We start from the raw sequence: 19,627 nt of genomic DNA, 5'->3' as shown, positions 1-19,627 counted from the left end.
GGTTGTGCCTCCTGACCGAAAGCTCTCGCAGAACTAAAGCACCGGCGCTAACTTTGCAAACACGTAGCGGCATTACTTCGTTTTAACGGGACCCCGATACTATCAGCACCTGTCCTGATCCCAGCTCTCTGCACGCAAACACATTTGTTTCTCACTCAGAAAAGGTCTTCAAATTTAGAGAGATCACCACTGACCCAATAAAAAAGTGTAGAGGAAGAATCTTTTGCAAATGAAAATGCCCTGCAGTGGAACATTAGCAGAAAGCTGGGTTAATTTAATTAATTTTGAATGGAGCCAATGTCCCACAGTAAAGAATCTCATTGCAGCACACCTCACTGTCTTAATTGCGTTATTATGCTGCAGTCCTGTCATGCAGGATATTAGAAAATCCTCTGGCTGATGAACAGGGGCCACGCAACCTCGTGACCTGCTTTTTCTTTCAGTTTTAGGAACAACCAGATTGTCTCGGCAGGTTTCGAAAATGTGATGCCTCAGCAGTAAAGGAAAACTAAAGATTGTTGGTTAAAAAGAGGAGAAATTACCGTTTTTAGATCTTCTTTTCCAGTTCCCAGTTCCACGTAGCTGCACAGTCCAGTCAAGTTTTTGTTGAGTTGATTTTATATTTATTTATTTTTGCTTTGGGAAGCTGTCTTTATTAGCAGGATTAGTGAAAAAAACTTTTGCAAATGTAGCCAAGTTCTTGTTAGAAGGCTTTTCCTCTGGGCTATTTGGATGGCAAGAGCCTCGGTGAGGAAAGTTTGACTTCACCTCAGAGCCATGTCTGTGGCTTTTTGGCTCTTGTTGCCATGGCATTTCAGTTCAAGGAGAAGTTTGGAAAGCATATCTTTGCCTAATGATTGTATGATATATTACAGAAACAGTGCCTGATGTATCCGAGGAGTTATGACTAAAAAGCCAAGCTGCAGCCACGTCCAAAAGAACAGTTTCACCGAGACAATGCGCTCCTTTTGAACAAATGTCACATAAAAGCTGAAATTTTATGTTTGTTTTTAATTATTAGACAGCTGAATAGTCATGGGAGTTAATTTAATTCCCTACAGCTATCAGTTCTAGTCACTGAAGGTTTCCAGATTATGTTCACAACAACTACAAGTGTGACCGAGTTGAAGTGTGACAGTCTATCCAGGACTGAACAACCCTGACAGTAGCAAGTAAATAGCTCCTCAAGCTGGTGGAGTTAAAGTGTTTCCACAATGAGAAGAAGGCCGGAAACCGTACAGATCTGACTTGAATGTCTGCTTACAAGTTTTTAAACTGCTGTAGCTCTTGTTGCTCATATCAATTTGTCTATTTATCCAGTCATGTTCTGTAAAACTTTATCCTCACAGAGGTGGACATCATTACCACTTATAGAAGGTACCCACCTCATCTGGAATTGTAGATTTTCTGTATGGTGATAAAAATATGTGTACTTACTTATTAAACATGTCTATTATGTTGATTTTTTATCTAAAATATTAAAAAGACGATTATATCCACTCTAAACAGATAAGTTAAAATGCATTTTTTAATTTAACAATGCCAGCTCTATTAGCTGAAAATGTTTGAGGACTAAATGTCCAAATTCATGGAAGAAAACTCCAACAATACACATGGAGCAAACTATTTCTTTTTCTAACATTTTTTTGTGTAGTTTTATCTGTGCGCTAACGTAGTTATCACCTCAGATTTATTAGTATACTGGCTGTGCTCTTTGCAGACAATATAACACACCGATTTAAAGAGAAGGAAAAAAATCCATTCTAAATCACTTAAGTACTGTTGGAAAATGACTGATGATATAACTCAGTTTTGGTTTCGATTTTTCTCCGTTGCAGTGATGTGGTTAAATTTTTTTATCCTTTATTTTTGGCCTCAGTTCACTGAAATGTGATGCTACTTCTTTTTTGTACTGACCATTTCACCATTGATTATTAAAGCAAAATTCATCATTAGTACACTGAAACTGTCAATATTCGATTATGTTATGCTGTCAGTGCATCGCGTTTTTTTAGCTTTCTGTTGATTTAAGAGAATCAAGATGAACACTGGTGTGAGTATAGTTGGGGAATATTCCTTTCTTTCACTTTTGCTCATTTGTTTAGCAAGTAGGATGAAACAGTTGTGTGCAAATGCATCAGTTACGACAAATGACATTATCTTTTCCGGTTACATCCATAAATTAATCCGTCTGTCTCTAGAGTCCTCACTGCTGGGACGAGTCCTGAAAGACTTTAATGTTAACTCTGTGTTGCTGGTCAGTGGACTCACATGATTAAAAAGTGCTTTTCCTTCTTATAAATATGATAAATCGCTGCCCTAAGCTAATATTTGGAAGACTGTATTAACATAACGCTCTATATAGAGTGAACTGTACTCTTTTCTCATATAAATCAGAGCCTAATAAAACAAGTTGGACCCCTCTGGTGGTTTCCACCCCTTGTTCTGGGCAGCGTTCGGACTGGGTCGAGGTAAAAAGAAACCCACAAGATTACATTACAAAACATTCCTGAAATACTCCCAGCATCGCAGATTGATGATATTCTGTATGAGTCTGGGTTATTTAAGCGCCGTTCTCTCCATTACGCCCCGACCCAACAAAGCTTGTCAGCATCTTGCGCCCGGTCCGCTCCTCCCCTTCTCCCCTCTGTTCTCTCCTGTAAGTGGGGAAACCAGGCCAGCTGACAGAGGAGATGTAAAGCATGCCAGTGGCACCGCTGCCCTTTGTAAACAGTCCATCTGTACTCAGCCCCCCCCCCCCCCCCCCCAGTGCCACCAACTTCCCTGAGCTGCCTGTTTTTTCCCGCCACGCCTCGGCTAATTTGACCTCCTGAACAAGAATCCCACTGAAATAATCCTCTCTGCCTCTGTTTTCTGTCGTCCTTCATTCACAACAGGCCCCCCTCTTTCTCCCCCCCCCCTCCCCTCCCCCTTTCTCTGCTTTACAGCGCCGATCATTGGAAATATGGCTCTAGTCTTGAGGGATGGTCTAGCCCACTCCGGGGCAAACGCATTAGTGTTAGTTGAGATACCAACCAGTACGTGAACTGTTTGATATATTTAAAGCCAATTAGCAGGAAAGGCTAAAAGCAGAAGCTACCCGTCCATGAAAAGGAGCGGGAGAGGAGGCGAAAGAGAGAAAGAATGCTGATACAGGGCATCCAGCCTTGTAGGGAGACCCAAATAATAGCCAGCAGATGAAAGAAGGACCTCACAGGACCAAGAATGAAACTTTAACATTTGCCAAGAACAATCAGACTGCAGGTCTGTGACAAGTTTGACCACAAGTGATTGGGTTAATCACCAGTCTGCCCCATTTCTTTGTTTAATGCAGCAAAAATAACAGTAAGCTGATGATGTCCAGATTTGCAAACAGCACTGGGGTTAGTTGACCACAGAGTGGCTGCATCGCCTGCAGTGGTCAGCCGTACGTGTAGGTTTGGCTGCGTGGTGAAGGATTCCCAGGGACAAGTACATTCACCCAGATCTGAGCTGCTGATTAAAATAGAAGTGCTGTGTTGTTACGCCAGGGATACCTACCCACACACACACACGCACGCACACACACACACACACACACACTGGCTCACGGTGACACATAGACACCCAGCACTGCTGATAGTCGCCAACATCCTTTCCCCTGTGTGTGTGTGTGTGTGTGTGTGTGTGTGTGTGTGTGTGTGTCTGTGTGTGTGTCTCTGTGTGTGCTGGCTCGTGCAGAATTTTTAATAACCTCTTTTGATTAGAATCACCCTCCAGCGGCTTATTTAGGGCTGGATTTGGAGCGGGTTTAAAGGCCACTGGCCCCCGGGGGGTGCTCCATTGCACTTCTCTGAATTCAAATACGATGTCCTTGACACCTCTGTATCCTGTTCCCGTTTTGCACTATTTTTTGCCGCAGCAGCAACAGATGAGTTGCGAAAGTGGGGGTGCGGGGTGCGGTGGGCTCCTTAAACCAGCTGTTAACCTGTGTTACCCCCCCCCTCCCCTCTTTATTCCTCAGAGTCGCTCCAGGCAAGAGGACCCAGAGCAAGCTCGACTGAAACAGAAAGCTAAGGAGGTAAGCTGCCGCCGAGATCATTACCCTTGACATTTCCCCGACTCCGGCGTATTAATTTTTCATACCCCGCTACATATGTAATGCCATTTAAAGTCGGACTTAAAAAAGTTTGAGGAATTATTCGCGTCGATTGATGCCCGCGTATGGAAAATGATTTTATGCGCACCAAAAGCTGTCCTCCACTTCCTTCTCCTTCTCCACCCCTCCTCTTTCTTCTCCTCTCCCATCCGTATCGGCCTCCTCATCTCGCATCAGTTGTAGTTTTGACTAACGACTGCTCAGAGCCTTTCCTTTTTCCACAGCTGAGCTATTAGGAGAGAGCTTTGCACGGCATCAGGAGCTGTCTTTGTGGGTTTCTTTATCGTTCATTTCGTTGACACACATGTAATCTCAATCTGCGAGCCACAGTTGCAAAGATTTTAGACTTTTTTTTTTTTTGCTGCCACAGAATATCTGCAAAGCCTTAACGGTGTAAAATACTTGAGGTTTTTACTTACTGTTTGTGAGTTTATCCGGTTTCAGCAGTGCATAGTTTAGTCGAAGCATAAAACCACAGAACGTACCGATCGCTGCGCTGCAGTAACTTTTACCGTTTCAGACGAGAAGGCCGAGGCACAACACTTAGTGCTGCACACCGTTTCATCTGTCGCCGTTTCAACTGATGCTGTACGCTCCCTTTTGGTGGCGTCACGTAATATCCACTTTATTTGAAGTGCAGGTCTCGTATAGAGCAAATTCCCAGTGGATCCCAGAAAGTAGACCACCCTTTCTTTTAGTATGTGTTTATTATTTGTGAAGTACTTCCTTCGCATGGGAAGTTGGCGCTTTGTTTGTTTTTTTGTTTACACCAGAATAACTTCACTGGGTGCTTTCTGCAGTCCTCACTAACAAGGATCAAGAAGATCTTCCATCAAGCAGGCAGGAGGATGAAACAGGCGCCACTCACCTGTTGTTGTTGTTGTTATTGTTGATGCAGAACTTAAGAAGCAGATGTGGTTTATTCTAACTTGCTTACTGTTGAAACGAAGCCTTTTATTTATCCAGTTAAAGTTTACCCAGCATGTATGCACTTTTCCTCATCGACGCTTCCTCACTTCGGCACTTTTCCGACTGACAGCTCCGCATTTTAAAGTGGGCCACAGGTACCTGTGACCGCCTTGCTGAAGGGCACTTCAGGGTGCTGTTGTCTGGCCCGAGTATTTAATTTTTGGGAAGTTCTTTGTCCGCTGAACTTGTGACCTTCTGGTGACGAGCGAACTCGGCTCACCCCCGGCTACTGGCAGCGCTTTGTCTTTCCCCCCGCGTCTGTCCCGAACATTTCTTTCTAGCAACAGCGAGCCCTGCCGCAGTTTAGAACATTCACACTAGATCTCAGCCTACCCATAAGCCCCACATATGCAAATGAAGCAGCGTAATAGGCAGCGCGATAGGTTTGCCCCAGGGGCCATGTGATCAAAGTGGATCTCCTCCCTGTTAAGTGGCAGTCCGCTCGTCATCTGGATACGGCCAGATTAGTGCCTCGTGAGGAGATGCCGCATGAGCGCATGTGTGCACATTTTCATTTTCATCTGGAATTTTAAGAAGGTGGTTTGGAAATTGTTACTTTATGTAATGCTTTCTCCCGCTAGATAGAGACGAGGAAGACTCACCATCACACCCCCCCCCCCACAACTCCCACACACATACATGCACATACTCACAACACCCCCCCTCCACCCTCCCTCACCTCTTTCTTTTTTGCTTAATGGCCGTCGTTTCTCAGCCCCCGTGCCTCTCCGGTTTTCATCACCTGACTGGCTCAAGGGGACAGAGCTGGCTGTTTGTGTCACTGCAGAGTCTGTCGGCAGCTCACACATCTGCGCAAATTTCATCAGGATAATGAGCCCGAGCTACTCTTCCAAGCGACGGGCAGAGGAGCCAGCCTCCCTTTAAGCCCCTCTCAGTGTTCAGCCTCGCACACACACACACGTGTAACAGCCACCGCCACCAAACAATCATCATTTCGGAGAGATGGAATTACACCGTGTTATATACTTGAACCAAGTGTTGGCGTCTAAATTGAGCTGGCGCATGATTTGTTTTTAAAAAGGCTGGTACAGTGTGCCATGAAAACCCCTCACGCAGACACCAGTCTGGTCTGAAAGCAAAACACCAGGTGTTAACCCATGAATGCCGAATCAGTGGTCAAGCTCGTTTCACTGTGTCATCGTCTAAATCACTGGTTTGGCCTCATGCTACGGCGAGACAATGGAAATTAGAAGTCTCTCTCTATTGTTCTCCACCTGTAATTCTTCATGAATCATAAATAGGCATTTGAATGCCATCGCTGACTCACAAGTTTCTGAATTATTAGTTCAGAGGAGGCAGGTTAAATGACTACAAGTCATATTAGATTGTTAAATGTTGATGGCGTCTGTACTGTTTGGTTAAACCCTGAATTAATAAAATAGAAATATAACAAAGCTCTCCAAAATTCTACTGTTACTTTCTGAAACATTTTATTCTGGAAATCTTTTCCAAATAACCAAAAAAAAAAAACAAAAAAACATGAGATTTGACATGTGGAAATGCAAGTCATCCAAAAATGCCGCTGTCACATTCATGTCTTTATTTTTGACCTACTAAATGGAAGGGATGCCATTGAACCCGTTAACACTGAAGGTCGTGTAATTTTTTCCAGGTTGCATTGATGCATTTTGTTTGCAGTGATGCGTGGTTAATAATGCTCATTTCAACCTGGCTCCATCCCAGCGGTCAGACAATGAACAAATGGAGCTGTAAAATAAAAAACGTACAATTATCTCCATTTTATTATGTTAATGTTAAACATTTGTCACCACCTGTTGCTCTTTTTTCAACTGTATCTCAACCTGACTGAGTCTGAGGATTGAAAGAGACCACCTGACTAGCAAAAAATGAAAAGCGCTAACATGACTGCTCGTTTGGCTGTTCTGCGTCACCAGGTAGAATTCACTAATACATGTTTCTTCTGGTTTTACAAATGCATACCACTTAGACTAATGTGATTTTGAATTTTGGTGAGAAGTCAACGCTGAAATTAAAGTGAAATGTCTTGTTATTGGAGTCTTACATGATCACTGTAACTACATTTAATCTCGCTGTTGTCAGCTGAGTAATTACCAACATGTTCCATTAATTAATGTTTCCATTAATTTTGTGTTGAGTTGATGAATAAGATGCACAATGCTCCAATACAATGACACCCTAATGAAATGTTTCACTGCATGGGATCTACTGATCAGTGTAAAAAAAAACAAAAATCTGGCTGTTTTACAATAATACTACATATAAAATAACTGTGATAGAGAACTGTACTGCAGTAATGTCGATGCGTGTTATTAAAAGACTGAGTAATCGTGGATGTGTCTTGCTGAGGATCACACGTACTCTCACCTGAGAGGCCGTGTTTGAAGAGATTTGGCTGTAATTGCAGGAGTCTCTCGGTGGGATGTAATGAAGCATCATGATAACTGCCTATGTCGACTGTACGGCTGACATGACACCAAAGACGTGTGCCCGAGGCCTGCTTGATCACCTGAAACCAGGGTGCGATTTGTGACAGTACAGGTTGGGAAGTAAAAAGGACGTAAGGATTTAAAGCTCAAGTTTTTATGTACCACTTGAGAACAGAATTTAATGTGAGTTCAGAGTTTATTGGGTTAGTTTCACTAGATGTGTGAGAGTTGGCAGTCTTTCTTTTTGTGAACTTAAAATGACATTCTTGAATTAGCTTTAATTGATATCAGTTGGAGATAACTTCTATCTCTAAAAACGTACAGAAGTAGACTGGAAAGGTTTTTTTTCTCAGGAGGGATTCTACACCGTGTTCAAATCTCCTCTCTAGCGCCAACGTTAGGCCGAAGCTTTCACTTGTACAAAGAGAAAGTAATCTAATAACCACATTGTTGCAACATTTATTAGCACTTCTTAATGGATGAACGTTTTCCATGAGCTGAGGGGTTTGGGGTTGAGTTAGGTGCTTATCAAAGACAACTTCTTTGACTTTTAATGATTTCAGAGTTTCTTTCTCGAAGACTGAATCTCAGGACAGACATTACTGTGACCAGGTTACATGAAATTTACCGTGCTTCATCTTTCACTCCATGTGTTTCCTGCTTTATACGGCGATGCATCCTTCTTACTGCCTCCCCGTATTTGCACTTGCAACCTAAAACACAGCTGTGTCACCAGTGGTGGTATCGTGGCTGGCAGAGGCTTGGCGTGAGAGATAGGCAGAGCAGTCTAGCGCCTCTTGTTTCCTCCATTCACCACCATTTGGCCGAAAGGTCAGATGGGCTATTTCAGAAATGCCCCCAGTGAAAATCAATGGGCAAATCGTGGAGCTCAGTTCCTGTTTGTTGTTGTTGCTGTTGGTAGTGGGTCTGTGTGTTCTGTCTGTTCCATCACTGAGGTGGAGGGGGCGGCGGGGGGGTCAGGCCCCGCCGGATCACTGGGAGAGAGAGGAGTCCGAGAGACAGAGACAAAGAGACGGAGAGGAGAGGAGACTGTGGGGTGAGGGTTGGAGGGGCAGGCAGGGAGAGATAGAGAGGGAGTTAAGGCCGGTGGAGATACATCACAATGTCAGACGCACAGACACACCGCAGCCACAGATTCATCATCGCAGCCGCGTCTGCAGGCACAAGTGGACGCCGGGAAGCGAGTGAACTGGAGGAGAGGAGTGGAGGAGAGAGGGCAGGAAAGGAGGGACGGGAGAAGGTGGGGGGCGGGGGCGGGGGGGGGAGACAAATTGGCCACTACAGCTGGCCAAAATCTGGCCAAAAGCTTCTGTTAGAGGCTGCTCAGCTCCAAAAACAAACAGGGGCAGGACAGGAACACTAATATTGCCCCTGCATGCGAGTCAGTCCACACAAACTGTTGCAGCTCAATGCATTTGTCATTCAGCCTCCATGATGGAGCAAACTGTAAAAAAAAAAAAAAAAAAAAAGGGCAGTTAGTCACAATAATACTGAGTTTGTGATGCAGAATGATTGTACCAGCTGTGCAGCTACCAGTGAGTTTGAATAGAGCAGGAAGGCTGGGGAACGACTCCGTCAGCTTGACCATCGCCGTAAAGCAGTGGTTTATCTAAGCGGCGACTCTATGTGGGCATAAATGGGTTTAGCGTACATGTACGATAGAGACAAATGAGTTTTAGTGTGAAGCCATCAGCATAACAGTTGTAATACTTACATACTTTCTGCAAAGGCCTAACAGACATTTTAATTGAAGGACATTGAAATGAGAGGAGAATAGCAACTTTTTATGACACCAAAATAATATGTAATCTGTAATGTGAAAAAACATATGAAAAACAATCAATAAACCAAATTATGAATTAAATTTTCAGATAATAGCAGCTTTACAATCATGTGTGGCTCACTACATTTTCATTCAATTAATTTCCGGCACCGAGTTTTCTCTCTATGGCTGGAAAAAGTTAGGTATGAAGTTTGAGTAGGTTGAAATTAAATGGAGGGGCATTTTTACCTCGTATAAAAAAAAAAAAAAACCAATCACTGAAGATAGAATATTAAAAAAAAAAGAAAATATATATATATCCCTCATCTCAGTTCTGTTGCAAAAAGCTGCATCCATACTGCTCACAGCTTATTCAGGAAACAAATGTTTGCCCTCAGGGTCAGAGTCGGCCTATGCAGTGCAGCAATACAAAGAAAAACATCTAGTTTCGGTATTTTTATCTAAAGATTGTAATCAATTGCCAAAAATGGAGTCAAACTCTACTTGAAAACATTGTTTGAATTCCAGTCCTGGAAGCTGTTTTTCTGCTTCATACCTTCTGTGACCATGAGAACCGTGTTCAATCTGACGACAGCATTAATATAGATGGGGGTCATTTACAGTCAAAACACAACATGCATGTAATCATAGGATACTGGAAAGATGCCATCAGTTACTGTAAATATTTGGCATCAAACTGTGTAGATTGATGCCTTTAAGTGTTTAAGTTAAAATTGCAGCAATTTATTGTAATGTGCTGCCACTAATGATGTGAGAGGTGCCCAAATTCTGAACAGGGAAGATTTCCTCATGTTTCGAATGCCCTTTGACCTGAGAAAGGACAGAAACCACTTTTTATCCTCATGGTAACTATGTTAGTTTTATCCTTCAGGCAACAGCTTCCAAGTCATTATTAAGAAGTGGGAAATAAAGTTTAACGTCCAAATATTCTATCTGGAATTTTTTTTTTTTAAATCACTGTGGAAATGAGTCTTTTTCAGTGTTTTGTGCATCGCTGAATGTCATGAGAAGATGAGGGATGGGTTTAAAGAAAGATGAGGTCTCTGGCTGTGTGGACATGAGTGAAGCTGGAGGTCTGCCTCTTTAACCTTAAGCTGTGGCTCTGCGAAAACAACACGCTGGGAACAGAGCCCGTCTGCTGGACAGTGTTGAGAAACTGAGAATTTTGCACATGAACTCCTTAAAATAGAAACACATTCTTGATAATGACAAAATCTCAAATATATTTAGGTATATGGAAATTTAGCTACTTTAATTCCTTCCTTCGTGTGCCCACATTAAATGACAACTAAACCAAACTCAACTGACTCCTGTTGTGCAGATTATTTTTTTTTTAGACGGACTCATTTCAAATTTTTGAACCAGTTTTGCTGAATTATTTGAGACATCTATAATCACACTTTTTTTTTTTTTAAATCTGACTTTCAAGCATCTTAGTCACAAAGATAAAATAATCTGAACTGAATCCAGGAAAAAAAAAAATCTATCTTATCTCTACCGTCTGTGGAAGCAGCTGTAAAGCAGTGACAACTGTTGAAATATTGTAACTAGTGTTGTTAGTTGTCATTTTTCACCTATTTTGGGGGGGTTTTATTATTAAAAATTCAAGTTCACTATAGTAAAAGTCCGTAAGAGAAACAATTGCAAAGATTAAACATTACATATATAGAGAAGCTTTAACTTAGGACCTGCTTATGAGATGTTTCAACTAAAAATAGATTGTTTTCAAGTTTTTATTTGAGACAAGTTTTGCATGTAGGGCAGAGTTTTGAAAATTATACCCGTTTACAAGGAAACTGTGGAGATGTTGAAAAAAAAATTGATTCAGAAAAGAGGGAAAGAGGAGGGCTGACTCATGCTAACCATGTGTTTCAGTATGGGAGGGGTTCCACCTCCAGGTTTAATTTTGGAGGGTCTTGAAACTCCAACTCCAGCCAGATTTGGCATGTGTGGTAGTGACCGAGCGAAAAGTGAGCGAGCGCCACAGCCTGAACGTGCACACTCGTTTCCATTTCTTTTCCAGTGCTGGGTTTCCACGGCAGAGCTCAGTGGAGTGAGGAACAGGGTGCTGCTGGAAAACAGCATGGAGTTTAGTCAAGCTTCCCTGGATAAATAAAGGTTAAAAAATGGTTAAGGCAGTCTGTCTCCTTCTGATAATCCAATCACTGGCCGACCTTTGAATGATGGGGGAGTGCACGGTCCTCCTCTCCTCTCCTCTCCTCTCCTCTCCTCTCCTCTCCTCTCCTCGTCCATTCTTCCACATTACCATGCCCTCGCAGCAACACTCCTCTCCTAGCTTAGAGTGATTCCAGAAGACTTGTGTGAAACCGAGAGCCCTCCAATGGGAATCTCAAAGGTTTTTGTTAGAATAATTTTCCTCAAATATTTTTTCTTCTTCAGGCATTGACTGGCTTTTTTTTTTTCTTCCTTTTGCCCGTTTGACGCAGCACCGCTGCTTGAAAAGTCTCGAACCTCTGCCGAATTAATTCTGCCCCAGCTCAACTCTGAACCTTGCACGGCTCCAATTAAAAAGCCTGCAGTCATGCGTCGTTCCTCGCGGTGCAAAGGTATATACGTTACAATCTGGCTAATGTTCACGTTGCACATGCAGCCCTTTTTTTCTTTTCTATATTTTCCCGTGTTAGATATAGTTTGCCTCCTTGCCCACACAGTAAAGGCTTCACATTCTTGTTGCGCATGTTGTTTGAACTTTGGCCCTCCGTGCAGCCGGTACGCACAGGGCCTCATTGCGCACACGCAGGTCTTGATTGGCCCGGTATCCTCCACAAGTGACCAGGTCACGTCCAGACTGCAATCCACCCACTCCTCTAAGCCCCATCAGCCGGAGCCTGCTGGTTCTCCACGGACCAGAGACTCTTGTGTGTCAGAGGACAACGCAACAACCCTTTAGTTTTCTTTCTTTCTTTTCTTTTTCTTTTTTTGATTTTATTAGGCCAGCTCTATCTGTGAGTTCATAGGCTCTCATCCTCTGGCCCTCCACAAACTGCTCGGCTCAAAGAGGCGCTCTCCCCCATTAGGTAGGCCCGAGGGCAAAAGCCTGCTACCCTCCTCCACGTTGGCTCCCGCTCTGTGCTGCTTTTCAAAGAGAATTCCTGCTGTTCTGTGCGTCCCAATTCATCGTTGTTATATTCTTGTCTTCTGGCATCACAGATACACAATGCTTTAATTTCAGCGGGGCAGCAGCCACTGTGGTCAGCTTCACTCCACCGACGCACGCGTTGTCCTCAACTTCCAGATATACACCAGGGCTTGTTTTGAGATTTGGATATTGATTTCCTTTCATCAGCTGACTTTCACTTTTATCCCAAAAAGTCCTTGACATGCTGTAATTTAATCAGCACATAAGGGCTGTTTTTTTTTAGATCCTCAAGATATGCGGGCTAAGAAATAGTACACTGTAACCCTATTTTTATTTGTTGCTTTGTTGTCTGAAGTCTCAACTTAAGTTTTTTTTTTTCTTTCTTCACCTCAAGACATATTACAGGAAAAAAATAGAAGCAGGCCTTAAAAGTACCTTTGGTGTTCCTGTGTGTTTTCGAATATTACAAAGTGCTGTAATGAGAAGGAAAACAACAAAAAAGGGAGATTTTTTTTCCTTTTTGCCTTAGAGGGAGATAGCAGCTCGTCGACTTGCTGCACAAGCCTGTAGGTTCACTTTTCTCTTTGTGCGCCGGAGCACTCCTTGGGACTGGAGCGACATGGGAATTGGGCATGCTGAGCTACGCTGGTGGCGAGGTGCCAGCCTCCTGTGCCTGGGATATAAGTGAGAGAGAGGCAGGAGGCAGGACATGTTTCAATTAGGCAACAAACACCACACACGGCGCGTACAAGAGGAGAGAGAGAGAGAGAGAGAGAGAGAGAGAGGAAAAAAACCCTCACCCTCATCTGCTCACTTCTCCCTTCTGACCTCTCCCAAAAATACACTTCCCTGAACCGCTGCACCCCACCTTCTCCTCTTCCGCGCTCAGAATCGAAGGTGTCATTCTTTATTTTTTTTTTTTTCTTTTTGTAATTCATATGGGAAGGACAGTAGCGGAGGTCTTTGTGAGGTGATGCTAAGTGTGCCAGCTCGTCCTGCATGTTTCCATTAGATTGTCATGTTGGCTAATTAGAGAGCGGCAGCATGATTCACCTTGTTAATTAGGAGGACTTGCACACCATGTGCCTGGGGGCGGTGTGGGGAAGAAGAGCCCAGCCTCAGAGCCCGCTAGTCGCCTGCTGCCTATGAAGATTCCCCCTTCTCATCTACCTTCCTTTCACTCCTTTTTTTTTTTTTTTTTTTTTTTTTTGATTTGGAAATGAATAAATCATTGAGATCGTCCTCTCTCGGAGTGTGAATATCTGAGTTCTCATCTTTTTCCTGGATGCAAATTAGGCGTGATCAATAGAAGGTGACGAGCAGCGAATCTAAATGTTAAAAAAAAAGAGAGGGAGAGAGAGGGAGAGAGAGGAAGACAGACGAGGAGAAAGGAGACTGCTAGACGAAGCACGACAGCAGCGAATGAGACAAAGTGAGAGAACATTTAAAGTAGGAAATTTTCCCTTAGATAAGCAGTATTTTTAATGATCACCACTCTCCCCCTGTCGCTCCCGTGTTGCGCCATCAGAATCTGCTTAACACCCATTTCTGGCTCCTTCATTAAACACTCTACCGAAAAAAAATGTGTCGCACAAATGTTTTTATTTATAGAAATAATAGTTACACTGCAGCGAAGTCGGCGAGTCTGCTAGACACACGCAGGCGTCCCTTTACGCAGTTTAATTCCCGCAAATAAGTTGCAGATGAAGAAGAAGCGCCGGGTCATCATGGTGACACTCACATAATGACCTTCGCTCCGGGGATGACTGAGGGCTGTAAATAATTGGTGCTCGGCCCTGGAAGCGCTCCTGACATACTCGGCTTCAGAGGAAATGAAACATGCTGTGCCAAGACTATTAGCTCATGCATGTATTTTGAATTCATTTCCATAGGTAAAATAATATGACACACAGACAGACGGATTGTCCTGCATATTTAAGCTGCATATTTCTGTGTAGAATTTATCCGGATTTGAGGATTTACAAACTTTTTGGTGCAAATTTACTAAATTCCAGATATTGTGCTAAATATGCCTTAATTTACAACTTTGTAAACAACTCCGGATGTTCAGTCTTTGCACATACTTGTGTACGTTTGCAATTAAACTCCGCATTGTATTTTAAGGACCTTTTTAATTTGTAATCATGGACCTCTGCTAATGAAGCCGTTCATGTCTCCATCCAGTTCTCGCACACACAGCCTTGCCTACATTACCGGGTCGGGGCTCAACTCGTCTCTTTGTAGTGCATGTGTGCAGATGGAGAAGTGAGACCTGATTGGTTCCTGCAAATGGTCTCTTCGCCTGCAGCGAACTAACTGCCAGGCACTTCACATGAAGAAAGGCCTGGAGATGCGGCTCACAGATGTTCACGTAATGTCGGCCATGTGGGTGTCAGGTGAATGAGATGCATGGATTACAGACGTACATAAAACACGTACATAAAATGTCAACGCACGCTCGTGTTAAGTAGAGGGAAACGTACACAAAGGAACATGCCGTCGGTGTCTGAATCTGCGACCGCAGTGCCTGGGAAAGGAAACGGTTTTGTGGAGATAATAACCGCAGCTGAGGACAAATCATTGCCCTTTTCATCTGCAGTTTGATTAGAAACAGACTGAGACAACGTCTGCATTGTGTTACGACCAAAAACAATGTGCGCGACCCTTCCACTTGTAAATCACAAGTTGAATAAAGCTCAATTAATGTTGAAATCAAGTCTGAACCCACAGCTGTAATCTAATCTGATATGGTTTTATTCACAGATCCACAGTAATAATGTGAGCATAAATCAACTGAGCTCCCATCCCGTTGTCCACAGAGCACTGCTGGGACTGACCTTTGAGACAACGCAAACTTGTGGACGGATTCAGGGGTGAAGTGATCAGTCAGTTTAAAATCCAGACTTTAGGATTCCTGGACTCACGGTAATGACTGTTGACTTCCCTGACTCTGTTCCACCACTACATTCACATGAATCTGTTTAAACACTTAATATTCTGAAAGTCCCGTTTTCTAAAGAAAATGTAAAACTCTCCTTGTTTCCTTTTTTTGGGTGTCCATTAACTCAACAATGGTACTCGGGGCCACAGACAACACAACTTTTGGAAAATGGATCCCAAGTTGGGAATTCCAAAAGTGGTTTGACCCCATTTCCATGGAAACGGGAAAATAGAACTTTTCTGTCATACTGCAGCTGTCAGGGCTGGGCGACAAAATGTTAAAGACTTTTCCTCCGCAGACCTATGAAACATGGTCAATAGACCTTTCAATAGATTGTGTTTATCTATGCTTTGACAGACATTACGAACTTATAGTTTTCTGAATTGAAATGTTGGTTTTAAGAGCTGTGTTTTCTTATTGCTCTCCTGCCCGGAGCCTGTCACCCTGACTGAGCTGCACTCGCGGCCCCACCCCTCCCTGCACCTTCACCCTGTTCATGTCTCAGGTTTGCAGACTGACACAACGTAGCAACAAGATTGATGAAAAAGTTGAAGGAGTGGTGTCTGGCATTTTGGACGATGGATGCGATCACAGTGCATATACTGTATTGTCCAATGCTGCAGATCACCCATGAGTGCTGAACAGAGGACCTGGTGATTCCATCCGTCTGATGTTAAGCTGTAAAACACTGCATAGAACACAAAAACATGTTTCAACCAAAAGCTTCTCCCCCTCTGGAGCTGTGCGCCTCTGATGGGAGGGAGCGTTTCATGTTTTCTGTCCTTGTGCACGTGTGTGAGGTCTCATTAAGAAAACAAACAACACTAGTGGCTTAACATCCTAACTACACTGTTTTCAGCATTTCCATGGAAATAAACATTGTTTTCAATCTGTTCAAGTGTAAATGTGAAGCTTTTTTTTTAGTACCAATCTGACTAAAATGAAGCTCCAGAAAGTGTCTATTTTATAATGCCATGAAGGATTTTTTTACTGTACTTTAGGTTCTCACAGTTATACATCTGTTGTCATTCATTCATTATGAAAAAATATCAACACAATGACACGTACCAACAAACCCTTATTTAATGTTTTGTGTGTTTTTTTCCTGTTCTCTTTGTTTAATTATGGTGAAAAACTAGTAGAAGTCCTCCACTGATCAACATGAGAATCACTAGAATATAATACTGTTCCACCTAAGACAGCAACAAATCTGACCTTGAGTTTTTGTAAAATTTTGTAATTGCTCACAAAAGATGCTTATATGTGAATTACTTTACAGTTTTTAAAGAAATATGATGTGTTTTCACTGCGATTCTACAGTAATGGTACGAGATAGAAGTTAAAATAACCCCTTTAAATGATGTTTGTAGAGAGTTGGATTGATTGACTTTCAGATCCAGGTTCAAATCAACAGGAAGTGTCAACGTTAAAGAAGAATCAACTCATATCAGAACCATGTTTTAAAGATTTAACTTGTGACTTTGCCATCCTATAAACGTCCTGGACAGAATCAAACTGCTGTTGCTGTGACTACATAGTCTTTTATTTTAAAAGGTCACCAAGGGACATCTATATATTGCTGATGCTTCGCCAATCCAGATCATTATGATTGACATGGATGCTGGTGAAGACGACTGCATGGTGGTGTGGCTGTTAACGCTCTTCTAGGGTCACAGCAAGAATGCCTCTGACTCGATTCAGGTTGGAGGTCTTTTCACAGAAAGCTGGTTGCAACCATTTTTGATGCTGCTTTTTAGAAATACATCGAGTTTTGGTGCTGATTTACAAAGTGTAATTCAGCTGGATTAAAACTGAAGTCAAATGAAAGTTTAAGCTGTGGTAAGGAGCTTATTCTGAAAGAATTCTTATATATTTCACTTAACAGACGATAGGTACCCAGTTTAGAAAATAAGCATGAGTCCACACAAACATCATTGTGTAGTTTTGCTCTTTCTTCTCACTGATATTTTCTCTTTAATCAAGAAACTCAAGCACAATTCTGTTACTCTGATATTTGGAAAAAATATTTATTTGTCATTACAGCTGCCTAGGGTCGTAAGAAAATTTGACTTTATACTGTAAACCTTTCATGATATTTTTTGGAATGAAACTCAGATGTATTATAAACTCCGTCACCAGTGCTTGTTTTGGTGCTAGATTATAGACTGTATGTCCCAGCATCAGACTGTGGAGTCATATTTATCTTTACCAGTTGTAAACTGCCATGATCTCAAGATAGATATTCCTGGTGTCCTGTCTTTGTCCTGGAGGAGAACTGTTTTGTATGTTTTCGATGTGTCCCAGCATAAACACACATCGCAGTGAGTCCATATCTCACCAACAATGCAGCGATCCTCCTGAACCAGGATTTGGCACCACTGCTATTCCAGATAGCCGTTTATTTTTTTGTCTTGCTCCCCGTGTTCTGATTGTTATGCATTACCACAAACACATTTCTTATGCTGGAAAACTTACTGCAACACAAGTGAGTGTTATTCACATTTTTATTGTGTCCTGTAGCGCAGCCTGTAGGCCATCTTTGCAAAACTTAGAGCCATGATAAGATATTTGATTGCCGCTCAAGCCACCCACCCTTGTTTAAAATGCATGCACTCTATCGAGGGTCTCAGGCAAAATATAAGCATCCATCAAATGTAGCATATGCTACTTCTATACACTCTAAAGCCCCCCCCCCCCCCCCCCCCCCCCCCCCCCCCCCCCCGCTGTGTCCTGTTGAACCGCGGCTTTGAAGGGGCGAGAGCCGGACGCAGACCAACTCAGAAATCGGGGTCTGCCATTTAAAATGTGCTCTTTGCAGGGCAAACAGCCCTTTAGCTTCCTTCACAGCCCCGTGGCTGCTTGTGACGTCAAGCAGAGCGTGTTCTGCTCTACCAAGGACATCTGTCTGTAAGCGTCTGGAGGGCCGCTAGCGGCCCCTCAGGCCGCCAGCCAGGGAGGGAGGAAGGGGGGAGAGAGAAAAGCCTTTGTTAAAAACAGCCGAGATAGAGAGCGGCAGGTTGGCCATCATGGCTCCTGCAGCCTCCCCTCCTCTTCACTCCAAACTTATCGCAGCGCTCCGAGGTTTTTGCTGCTTTTTGGACATTTTTGCATCATAAGGCAACATACTGCTCTTTCTTCTGCGCCGAGAAAAGGCCCCGTTTTTTTTCTTATCGTGACAGACACTTTTGCAGATCTATTAAGGGTACAGGGCTTGAAGTTTAAATAAATCAAGATGCGGGAAACAGATGCCTAAAAATAAATAAAAACATGGGAGTACAGCCAAAATGACCTGAAAATTTTTTCAGGGTGTTTTCTCATTTTACCTTCCAAATTCTGAGTGAAATGATGAAAACAACAGTGAAGCTAAAACATGCACAGACAGTAGCTTCCTCTGCCTAGCAGCGGCTTCGTCTTGTGCCTACCAGTGATGTGCATCACTGAAACAGTTGTAAATATGTGAAATGAAAAGGTTCTTCATAGATTTTCATTTTCACAAACAAAGGAGCGACCACAATGATGAAGGAAGTGTTCATGTTTAGCTTTCATTATTGCTTAGCTCCACCTTTTCTCCAGCAGCCCTCCTGATTCAGCGCCGTGTTAAACCGGCAGCTGATGAGTATTAACATGGGGCTGCCCTCAAACTAGAGGTCTCAGTCTTATTTAAATACGATTTCACTGGAAATTTTTCAGGACATGACACAAGTACTCTGATGAATACACGTAACTTGATAGCCTAGGCCTGAATCTTTCAAGCATATCAGACATATTTAATCTAGATTCACAGCTAGAGCACAGACCGTTGTGAGAGTGAACGCTGGAATATTTCACCGTCCATTGACAGCTTCTTATGGTCACAAAACACTGGCTCATGTCTTCGTAACTACGCTGAACTCAACATCTGGAACGGAGCTCTGCGTTTTCTCCCAGCTCATTGATCATGGAGGTGTCACCTCACGTTGCACTGTACGCACACGGCGCCAAAACCTGCTTCCAACAAAACTACAGATTGATTTTTGCGAGCTATCTTTAAAACGTTCTACATCCCCTGACCTTTGCTAATAATTTGACTTTACAAGACCCGCTTTTCTTCTTTCAAAGGGCACGCAGGCGGACTGGAAGCACTGGTATTTAAGTGGCTTTGGAACAGCACATATTTATGCGGCGCCATTGATCGGACCTGGCAAATGTATTCGTCCTGCCAGCTGCTTATTCCAGGAGTCCTGAGAAGGAGTTCATTTGTGACCTT

General features: G+C 43.0%; 1 protein-coding gene across 4 annotated transcripts in view; it reads left to right on the top strand.

Moving 5' to 3' along the window:
* Positions 1-19,627, top strand: part of LOC115395582 (transcription initiation factor TFIID subunit 4) — a 93,261-nt gene that overhangs the window by 44,875 nt on the left and 28,759 nt on the right. For all 4 annotated transcript variants that reach the window (XM_030101294.1, XM_030101217.1, XM_030101440.1 and 1 more), the window contains one exon: positions 4,004-4,060. In XM_030101294.1, the coding sequence (XP_029957154.1) occupies positions 4,004-4,060 (57 nt within the window). The remainder of the gene's footprint in view (positions 1-4,003; positions 4,061-19,627) is intronic.

Source organism: Salarias fasciatus, chromosome 1 (genome assembly GCF_902148845.1).
Source record: "Salarias fasciatus chromosome 1, fSalaFa1.1, whole genome shotgun sequence".
In the NCBI taxonomy this organism is placed as follows: domain Eukaryota; kingdom Metazoa; phylum Chordata; class Actinopteri; order Blenniiformes; family Blenniidae; genus Salarias; species Salarias fasciatus.
This window is presented reverse-complemented; position numbering and strand designations above follow the sequence as displayed.